Source organism: Primulina eburnea, chromosome 1 (assembly GCF_022965805.1).
Source record: "Primulina eburnea isolate SZY01 chromosome 1, ASM2296580v1, whole genome shotgun sequence".
Lineage (NCBI taxonomy): Eukaryota > Viridiplantae > Streptophyta > Magnoliopsida > Lamiales > Gesneriaceae > Primulina > Primulina eburnea.
The window spans coordinates 64,408,645-64,420,203 of record NC_133101.1 but is presented as its reverse complement, the minus strand read 5'-3'; the positions used below and the strand labels follow the sequence as shown (position 1 = coordinate 64,420,203).

Below are 11,559 nucleotides of genomic sequence, written 5' to 3'. Positions count from 1 at the left end.
CACGCAAAATTATAATATTTTTATATTTCACCGTGCACAAACTCTATTTTAAAATTAAAATAAGTTAAAACTCCTTGTACATTAATTTATATTCTTCATAATTTTGTACGTTCACTCTGAATTTTCAATCAATCAAATAATATAGTGATACACATTTTTATATTATATTTTTTCTTCACTAATTCAAATTAAATTACTTTTATATTTTAATATATATTAAAAAGTATAATAAAAAATAATACTTATATGCAGATAAATATCACAAAAATACTTATTAGCTCACAATCAAAAGTCCCGATTAAAATACTAATTTCTTTTAACATAACACGCTCGTACACCATTTTAATTTCAATTTATAGACGATATCCATAGTTCCATACATTGTTCGTGGAGTTCAGAATTTTGTGTGAAACAAATGATACTTGCTAAATGAAAAAACCCACCAAATTAATCGAATAGGCCGATCGAATTGAAGCTACGAATGGTCATACTATGTCACCGTCACGTTCATGGGTACTAATTTGCGTGCTGCTCTCTTCACTTTTTCTACGTGCATGCGGAAATCTTGATTTTGAGGAACCCGCGTCGCCCGGGGGAAACAGACCCATCTGGATTGCTTCCACATAAAGAACCTTCACCAGATTCTTGAATCGTCGTCTGAACGTTGGTAATCGGGACATAGAGCCGACGATCCCTTGAAGCCTGCAGCAGCAAAGTAGAACGACGTAGAATGATTGAGCCAAACAATATTGGAAATCAAGGCAAAAGCGTTGTGCCAAGTAAAATATAGCATATAGTTGTTGCACAGACCTCCTAATCACAGCTTGCAGCTGTGCTACTCTCACTTTGTCACCAGATGGGAACCCGGTGTCCTCCCATTCTTCCGGCGTATTATTTTTGCATACCATAACTAGCTTTTTCAAGAATGCTTCCTCGTTCTCTTCGAGTTTAAGTCCCTTTATCTGCTCCTTCATGGTTAGGAGAGGCGCCAAAAACCAATCAAAAAATCTATCCCTTGGAAAGTTTGTCGGATTTAACTCCATGTGTCCAGCTACACCGCCACAGAAAGAGATGATATTCCGGAAACCATAAATTCTAAGAAAATTATCCCAAGAATATCAACTTACAGAGAACTAATCCGGAAGAATCAGATTTTGATGATTTGAGGAGACACTGTAAAATCGACCATGCAGGAAGCTTGACACCGAGCTTCTTACAGTTTCCTTTAAGAATACATTCTTGAACATCTTCAACATTTATAAGTCCTTCATGAAGGAGCACTTTTCCGTTCACTTCACATGATTTGAAGAGCCAATCCCACACCTATTTTAGAAGTACCGTGATTTTTCATATCACAAGCCAAAGCTACTTATGCTGTGGATGGAGAGAAGTATATGTACCTGCACTGGTGTATATTGTTGGATAGCTCGTTTAAGTGTTCTTGATCCTTCTGAAACTAAATTTAAACTGTGGGAACCATCTTGTTCAATTGACTGTCTTCTCCCGATCTCATTGATATCGTTCTTGTTCTTCCGGTAACGAGGCCTTCCTGTCAGAAGGATTCAATGAGTCGGCTGTTTATGATTGATATAATATTCAAAATCCCAAGCAACATTACAAACAAAAAAGAATAATAATAAGACAAAAACAGAGCCGAGAAGGAAAATTCAGAATCTTATTAGGGGGCGCCTACCTAGGAAAACATGAACCTTCTCTCAAGTAAAGTAGGTCGTTGCAATATTCATCAAATAGAGATATCACGGCCACAATATACGCAAGTCCCATTTGAAGAGAACCTTCCTGCATACCCAATTCGATCAAAAGACCAATAAATCATGTTAATCAATGATAGAATAAATGTCTAACACAATCAAAGAACCAATTGATCTTAACATTGGTTAGAAATATTTTATTCAAACTCAATAAATGAGTGTGTGTGTGTGTACATATATATGATATAACAATAAAGGCAGAGTCGATACACAGCTAGAAAACACGTCAACCAAACATGTAACTCCATACATTTGGCTGACAAGAGTGTACAACGATAACACCAAAACAACGGCAAGAAAACATGAGGTGATAGTTAAACAAGCTACTCTGACAAATATAATACTTCTTATCTCCGGTCCAATAGGGAAACCAAGTATAATTCACGCTTCGTCTGAATCTGTCTTGATAAGAAATATATTCTAATCTTGTAAAAACGAAATCATGAAACCAAACCATTGAAAACTCACAATTTTTCTTGCAATAGATTAACCCTCTCATAGGGGTACTTTACTTTGAGACATCCGTTTTCTGGCATAACAACTCAAAACCAGAGAGATTTTTGAGTGAGATTGCTCTAAAATTTAGTGAAAGAAATGCGAGAAATTAACTTTTGCTCTAAAATTTAGTGAAAGAAATGCGAGAAATTAACTTTATACTAACTGGCTTGAGCGTGAGTCACTATCAACTCCATTACTTCTACATTCATAGGCACTAATAGTCTTCTCTCTTCATAACCGGCCATTAACAGTCCATTTATCCTCTATGGTAAACATGGAGAGAGAGAAGGTTTCCCTATGAATTTTGAATTAAACTCAAATGGAAACTAGCTATTGCAAAGCAGGTCATTGATTTGTATGTTAATCCAATTTCAGCCATTACCACCTCTAATAAACTCAAGACATATTTTTCATTCACACAAGTCCAATTTTCCAATATTCAATAATATCGAAGAACATGAACAGAATAAAAATATTTATCATAAATTGAGCTCAACGGTAAACCCTCTCTATTTTTCCCAGATTTTCTTTATTTTTGTAAGGGAATGTTGGTATTAGGGAATCTATAAAAAGCATAAAAGTTATTGAATGCAAACCTCAATCACGATGACTCCACCATAAAGACCGAGAAAAATGCTCGAGAAGAAAGCTGCCAAAACCGCCCCAATTACAGCTAGAGGCCACAGAAAGATTGCTAGACCAGCAAATGGAACACAAACGGTTTCCAAGAATGGACCTTCTCTACCAATCAAGTCTTCTAATAGCCTCTTCCATCCATGGAACAACATGTAAGGACTTTTCCAAAGAGCTATCGCCGTAATGAGAGGGACGTCTACTGGAACAGCGAGAATAGCGACCAAGAAACCGCTTGGAAGCATCGATAACCTGCAGTAAGTAACAACAAGGTCAAATTATTCTTTTCATGATTAAGGATAATCTTTAAAAAACGTTCATAATCAGAGTCAAGAGTTTCTCACTGTATTTCCATTGGTTTCTCGTTTTCGTGCACTTCCTCACTCAATTCATCCATGTAGGAGAAGTACGAATGGAAGCAAAAATCCATGAAATCTCGAACTACCGTACAACTATCTTCGAGAGTCGACCAACAACCATCCTGATATCATAAAGCATAAGCAACAAGCAAAGTTCAATGAAAATGAGAAAATTAGTTAGCATATTGTTTTGTATTTTGTTAACACTTAACCTTCTAGTGTATGCAATAAGTTAACAGGAAGGTATAATGTCACATTCATGCAGATAAAAACCATGACAATCATAAATCTTCTTCCTCAAAATCATTAATATTAAATATAAATTCCATACTAACCAAAAAACAATGCTTCCATTTCTCGGTCACACTCTCTCCGACAGCCTCGAAGGTAGCAATCAATGGAGCGAAAAACCCATAACCTATTCCGCCTAGAATGCTTCCAACAATTGCAACGCCAGGCCAGAGAATCAAAAGCACCGGCAACGAAAGCAATACGAGAATCTTCAAAATCCACCCTAACCTCTTGCTTCTGCATTTTGAAGTCATCGACGAGCAATTACGGAACAAAACTCGAAGATGGCACGGTAACATATGCATTATGTATCATTGAATAAAACCAACTGCTATTAAACGTACTTTGCCACACAGTAGTAAGTCCAAATAACATGTGCAGGCCAAAGACCAATAACCACTGCTGAATTTCCAACTGCTATTATGGCTAAGGTAACTGGACATATAATCAACCCTGCTCCAGCAACAATACCCGAGTCCACCAAATGTATGTCAAAACGGGTTTCACAACCAATGATGAAATGATAATTCTTCAAGAAATAAGAGTCATAATAAATTTGACCACGAAAGCTAAGGAGAGTGTTATCTCCCAACTCCAGTCAACTAGAATAAAGACTTGAAATGCTGCTCAATAGATAGCATTTCAGATTGTAATAAAGATTAATTCAATTTATTGCTAATCCCACCATTCCACTAACTTCAATAAATTAATCTGATAGCATTCCTACAGTTGCTACTTTCTATAATATTATATTTCTTTTTTCTTTACACTAATGAATAGCTCAGGAGAAACTTGTGACATATGGGGCAAAAAATGGCATGACATATATTGTTCCGAAAAAATTAGTCCAAGGTGAAGCCTATAGCTTCCGCGGAATGGTTTATAATTTCAAACAAGACAATGCGCAAAGGTAATTTAACCCATAGCACAATGAATTTTGAAAAAAAATGCACCTTCCATCTCTATCTCAGGGAGTTTTTGCAATTCATCCACAATTGGGAGTCCCGAGACTGGGAAATTATCACAACTGATCCTATTTTGTTACAGATTGGAACGAATATGGAACAAACTCGTACATCAATTTGAAAAAAAAAATGTACTAAATTTATAAATATCTGAAATACAAACAAAATTTTATAAAAACTTTCACGATCTTCCGCAAGCAAACCTCACCGATGCACCCTCACCAAGCATTTCTCCTTCATTCATCAATCTAATCCGTTTGCCAACAATTACTCCATGTGGTGCAGGCCCAGAATTTAATCTAAAAACTAGTCATGCTAGGCATAAGACTTGCATTTATTAACAAATTTATTTGCCTGAGCTGCATTTGACCATACCCAGACACCAAATTAAAGAAAATCAATACTCAACCGGGGTAAATGTCCTACATCGGTTAGATAAATAATTTATCTTTTGAGTGGCATATATTGATTTGGACAATCCTCTCCCCGATCTAGCTTTCTAATTTGTGGGATTGAGATAGGTCCAAGTTCCAATCTTAATAAATCGTTAGATAATAACTAATAAGACAGAAGCATTACGAGAACTAAACGTATATAAACATGCATCCAAAGTACCTTTGAGAAGTCCAAGTAGGAGGAGCAAGGTGAAAAATGGTAAGAAGGATAAAAAAATCCAGAGCTTGGCTACAAACCCAACAGGTACCTCCATTAATGAGCTTATTGAGCTCTACCTTCGTCCCCCAAGATTCTTCTCAGTGGGTGAATGGCCACGATCACAGAATACTGAGGGTTGGAAGAGATGGATTAATATTCTAGTTTATATGCGCACGATCAGGGAGAGCATTGGCGTGGTGAGATTTATATGATACAAATCAATAGATGTGGGGAGAACCAATTGCTGTGTTGCGTGGCAGGAAGTAGATGGGAAAGGCGCCACATGTTACCACCAGAGCGTGCCATGAATCGTTGCCGTTTGCAGACGAATTCGCGTTCCAACCCAAAGTCTCGCCTAATTTGCACAGTAGACCTTGTTCTGGAAAACGTGTTTATTATTTTGTGGAACAAATATATCATATACTTGACAGAGCGTGCACACATATATATAGGGGTGTTCAAACTTCGGATAAAATCGAAAATTCAAACCGAAAATAACGAACACCGAACCGAACCGAAAGTCGAATTTTGTAATTCGGATATAAATGTTAAAACCGAAGTTTATTTGGTTCGGTTTGGATTATATATGTCAAAACCGAAAAAACCGAAAAAACCGAAATTTCATTAAATTAATATTTATTTATATATATTTATTTATATTATATATTTTGATATAATATTTTAGTGAATGAAAAATCATTTTGAACAATTTTTAGTTGATTTTTGTTTGTTTAATTAATTTAGACCTTCTATTTAAATATTTTACTAAGAAAACATATAGAAAGTTAACATATTATATTTTACAATATATTTATATTATTAATTTAAATAATTATATCAAAACCGAAATAACCGAACCGTTTTGATAGAAAACCGAACCGAACCGAAGAAAAATGGTTCGGATTCAGATTATATATATCTAAAACCGAAAACCGAAAAAACCGAAATAAAAAACCGAAAATCGAACCGAACCGACCGATGAACACCCCTACATATATATGGTATGTTTGCGTGTTTGTATAATATTTTTAAGAATAATTAAATCTATATTTAAATATGAGTAATGTTATAATTATAAAAATGAAATTTAATTTTTAAATTATGAATTTAAAAAAATATATAAACTATGACATCAAGCTTGTGTCTTCGTTATATAGATTTTTAATGATGTATAGCATAAATAAAGTGGTATTCTAATTATATATAATACTAGTTTATCAGTGAAGTTGTTGCGTATTTATACAATATTTGTTATCATTAATTTGATTTATATTTAAATATGAGTAATCAATCAATTTAGCTTATTGTTAACTTTGACTTTTTTGTTTTATCATGTACTGGTTAATTTATGGCAAAAACTTGTGTGAGACGGTCTCACGAGTCGTATTTGTGAGACGGGTCTCTTGTTTTGACCACTCATGAAAAAGTATTACCTTTTATACTAAGAGTATTACTTTTTATTGTAAATATGGGTAGGGTTAACCCGTCTCACAAATTATGATGCGTGAGACGGTCTCACATTAGACTCACTCTTAATTTATTTACAATAATTTATGTATCAATTTGTCAATTACCCAATAGTTTGTGTTTCAAAACAATTTTTACTTTTAAAATTATACTTAAATGTTAAATGGAGTTTGGGGTAATTTAAATGGAGAAAGTGGTTTTCCCAACATTTGTACAAACAATTATCAAATGTTTAATTTATTTTTGCAAAAGTGATATATGGTACGTGTATAACCATTTTTTATCTGGTGGTTTTACAAGTTGTCTTTATGGATAAGGTCGAACACTTCATTAAAAAAGTGGTTATTATTTTTAAAAAAACTCTTATATTAATCGATAAAAAATAAAAGATATTTTGTGAGACGATCTCGTGAATCTTTATTCGTAATACGAATCAATCATGTTCATTTTTATTATGAGATAAAATTACCGTTCTACATATAATAATAATGGAGCAACTTTCCCTGAAAATTTGTTTGATTTAAAATTTGTCAGATTTACCATATATATGCGAAAATTTCAATACATATAGATCAATCTACCGATTTTACTAATCAAAATTTGATTGGTGTACCATTTTTTGTCCATCCATACGAGAAAATAAAATAAATGATGAACAAACGGACTATATAAATATCATTATATTTAATTACAATTAATTTTTGGGTAATTTGTAGAAAAATATATCTGTCCAAGATTTATTTAAGATTCAGTACCCAACAGTTTTGTTTTGTATTTTAGTACCTGACAAAAGACCAACTTAGTTTTTAGTACATATTTCATTCATTTTTACATTTTTACCCTTTTAATTAATAAAAAAGTATATAAATACTTAATTTTGTTGGACATCTTCTCTTTCCACTCATCAATCCCGATGCATTTGGATGACATGTATATTTAATTTAAATATTTTTTATTTAAAAAAAACAAATTCACAACTAATTGAATTTTTTGAAATACTTAGTTTTACTTGTGAAATACTTAATTTCAATTTTAAAATACTTGATTCAGTAAATGAAATACTCAGAATGTTTATTAAAAACTGGATATTCGAACATACATTTAAAAAAAAAACCAAATTCGCAACTAATTGAATTTTTTGAAATACTTAGTTTTACTTGTAAAATACTTAATTTCAATTTTCAAATACTTGATTTAGTAAATGAAATACTTAGAATGTGTATTAAAAACCTGGATATTCGAGTATGCATTTTAAAAAAAAACTTTTCGCAACTAATTGAATTTTTTGAAATACTTAGTTTTACTTATGAAATACTTAATTTAAATTTTAAAATACTTGATTTAATAAATGAAATACTCAGAATGTGTATTAAAAAGCTGGAAATTCGAATATGCATTAAAAAAAAAAACAAATTCGTAACTAACTGAATTTTTTGAAATACTTAGTTTTACTTGTAAAATACTTAATTTTAATTTTAAAACTACTTGATTTAGAAAATGAAATACTCAGAATGTGTTTTAAAAACTGGATATTCGAATATGCATTTAAAAAAAAAACAAATTCGCAACTAATTGAATTTTTTGAAATACTTAGTTTTACTTGTGAAATACTTAATTGTAATTTTAAAATACTTGATTTAGTAAAAGAAATACTCAGAATATGTATTAAAAAAACTGGATATTTGAATATGCATTTAAAAAAAAAAAATTCGTAACTAATTGAATTTTTAGAAATACTTAGTTTTACTTGTGAAATACTTAATTTTAATTTTAAAATACTTGATTTAGTAAATGAAATACTCAGAATGTGTATTAAAAACAGGATATTCGAATATGCATTTTAAAAAAACAAATTCGCAACTAATTGAATTTTTTGAAATACTTAGTTTTACTTGTGAAATAATTAATTTCAATTTTAAAATACTTGATTTTGTAAATGAAATACTCAGATTGTGTATTAAAAAACTGGATATTCGAATATGCATTTAAAAAAAAATCGCAACTAATTGAATTTTTTGAAAAACTTAGTTTTACTCATGAAATACTTAATTTTAATTTTAAAATATTTGATTTAGTAAATGAAATACTTAGAATGTTGTATTAAAATACTGGATATTCGAATATGTAACGTAAGTTCACCAAATACTCGCATTTCCTTCCAAGATGCATTTAAATGACATGTTCATTTCATTTTAATATACCTGATTTGGTAAATGAGATATTCAGAATGTGTATTAAAATACTGGATAAGTACTAATTTTAGTTTCAAATTACTTGATTTCATAAACGAGATACTTAAAATAGATTATAAAATACTGGATATTCGAATATGCATTATGATGCAATTTCAATGCAAATGAAATTTTAACAAATACAGTGCTCATCATTTCTAATGAAATAAAAATAACAATTTATTTCGGTATACAAATTAAGAACTTACTTTTACTCCGGGACAAGTATGCTACTATATTTTTGTTAAAAGTAAGTGTTTATTTTGATCTACAAACAACTTACTCTTACTCCACGATCAGTAATGAACTGTTTCATTTTTTTAAATGACATGAATAAGTATTCTAATGAATCTTAGTTGGAAAAACCAATCATGACTGAATTCGAATATCTAGTATTCTATCACATATTATGAGTATCTCATTTACCAAATCAAGTATTTTTAAATTAAAATTAGGTATTTCGCAAGTAAAAGTAAGTACTTCAAAATATTCCATGTTTAGTGATCGAGCAAAACTTTCATTGTAAAATTCATAGTGATCGAGCAAAACTTCAAAATGTTCAATGCTTAGTTGCGAATTTTTTTTAAAAAAATAAAGAAAATATCTAAATAAAATGAACATGTCATCCAAATGCATCTTGGATAGAATACGAGCATTTGATAAACTTACGTTGCATATTCGAATTTCCAGTATTTTCATACTCATTCTGAGTATCTCATTTACCAAATCAAATATTTTAAAATTGAAATTAGGTATTTCGCAAGTAAAACTAAGTACTTGAAAAAGTTCAATGCTTAGTTGCTAATTTGTTTTTTAACAATAAAAAAAATAATTAAATGAAATGAACATGTCATCCAAATGGATCTTGGATGGAAATGCGAGCATTTGGTGAACTTGCGTTGTATATTCGAATATCCAGTTTTTTTATACAAATTCTGAGTATTTCATTTACTAAATCAAGTATTTTAAAATTTAAATTAAGTATTTCATAAATAAAACTAAGTATTTCAAAAAATTCAATTAGTTGCGATTTTGTTTAATGCATATTCGAATATCCAGTTTTTTAATACACATTCTGAGTATTTCATTTACAAAATCAAATATTTTAAAATTGAAATTAATTATTTCACAAGTAAAACTAAGTATTTTAAAAAATTCAATTAGTTGCGAATTTGTTTTTTTTAAATGCATATTCGAATATCCAGTTTTTAATACACATTATGAGTATTTCATTTACTAAATCAAGTATTTTAAAATTAAAATTAAGTATTTCACAAGTAAAAGTAAGTATTTCAAAAAATTCAATTAGTTGAGATTTTTTTTAAATGTATATTCGAATATATAGTTTTTTAATACACATTCTGAGTATTTCATTTACAAACTCAAGTATTTTAAAATTGAAATTAATTATTTTACAAGTAAAACTAAGTATTTCAAAAAATTCAATTAGTTGCGAATTTGTTTTTTTTAAATGCATATTCGAATATCCAGTTTTTAATACACATTCTGAGTATTTCATTTACTAAATCAAGTATTTTAAAATTAATATTAAGTATTTCACAAGTAAAACTAAGTATTTCAAAAAATTCAATTAGTTGCGAATTTGTTTTTTTTTTAAATGAATATTCGAATATCCAGTTTTTTAATACACATTCTGAGTTTTTCATTTATTAAATCAAGTATTTTAAAATGAAATGAACATGTCATCCAAATACATCTTGGAAGGAAATGCGAGCATTTGGTGAACTTACGTTACATATTCGAATATCCAGTATTTTAATACAACATTCTAAGTATTTCATTTACCCCTCGCTAATCTACTTAATTCGTTCGACAATGATCTATGCTTTCGACGATATTTCATATCCAATTGAACACGCCCTCTCAAGCTATGCCAAACTAATTCAACTCAGTGAAGTAATTAAATCTCTTTAATTATTTATCAAGGATGAATTGCATGTCGTTTTATTAAATCCACTAGCTTTCGACCTACTGAACTATGACTATCGACGTATATCCGACTTCATATTTATCTGTAAATTTTAAATCCACGGATTAAGTTACTTGTTCATATCACGGGAAATCTCTCGAAGAACATTGTCCGGAAATCTTCAAATCTTCGCTCTAAGCCTTTTTTCTTTTTCAAAGCTTTGTGGCTGTTGAAAAGTCCTTGAACATGTCATCCAAATGCATCTTGGATGGAAACGTGAGCACTTGGTGAACTTACGCTGCATATTCGAATATCCAGTATTTTAATACTCATTATGAGTATCTCATTTAACAAATCAAGTATTTTAAAACTGAAATTAATTATTTCGCAAGTAAAACTAAGTACTTGAAAAAGTTCAATGCTTAGTTGCGAATTTTTTAAAAAAAAAATAAAGAAAATATATAAATAAAATGAACATGTCATCCAAATGCATCTTGGATAAAATGCGAGTATTTGGTGAACTTAAGTTGCATATTCGGATTTTCAGTATTTTAATACTCATTCTGAGTATCTCATTTACCAAATCAAGTATTTTAAAATTGAAATTAGGTATTTCGCAAGTAAAACTAGGTACTTGAAAAAGTTCAATGCTTAGTTGCGAATTTGTTTTTTTAACAATAAAAAAATAATTAAAAGAAATAAACATATCATCCAAATGGATCTTTGATGGAAATGCAAGCATTTGGTGAACTTGCGTTG

At 30.3% G+C, this 11,559-nt stretch overlaps 1 protein-coding gene across 1 annotated transcript; it reads right to left on the bottom strand.

Annotated features, from left to right (window-relative positions):
* Nucleotides 1-336: 336 nt before the first annotated feature.
* On the bottom strand, nucleotides 337-5,536 carry LOC140841590 (uncharacterized membrane protein At3g27390). Its single transcript, XM_073209122.1, has 10 exons — nucleotides 5,134-5,536; nucleotides 3,898-4,006; nucleotides 3,598-3,790; nucleotides 3,248-3,384; nucleotides 2,867-3,155; nucleotides 1,694-1,800; nucleotides 1,401-1,545; nucleotides 1,128-1,323; nucleotides 811-1,051; nucleotides 337-702 (listed from the first exon to the last, which is right to left on the bottom strand). The coding sequence occupies exons 1-10, from the start codon at nucleotides 5,225-5,227 to the stop codon at nucleotides 486-488; spliced, it is 1,728 nt and encodes a 575-aa protein (XP_073065223.1). The 5' UTR covers nucleotides 5,228-5,536; the 3' UTR covers nucleotides 337-485.
* Between the last annotated feature and the right edge of the window lie 6,023 nt (nucleotides 5,537-11,559).

Bases quoted from the DNA above. Each gene is read 5' to 3' on its own strand.
- LOC140841590 (XM_073209122.1), bottom strand. From the start codon at position 5,227: ATGGAGGTACCTGTTGGGTTTGTAGCCAAGCTCTGGATTTTTTTATCC. The intron at 3,385-3,597 runs GTTAGTATGGAA...TTATGATATCAG, and splicing joins AATGGAAGCATTGTTTTTTG to GATGGTTGTTGGTCGACTCT. The intron at 703-810 runs GTCTGTGCAACA...TTGCTGCTGCAG, and splicing joins CTGCAAGCTGTGATTAGGAG to GCTTCAAGGGATCGTCGGCT.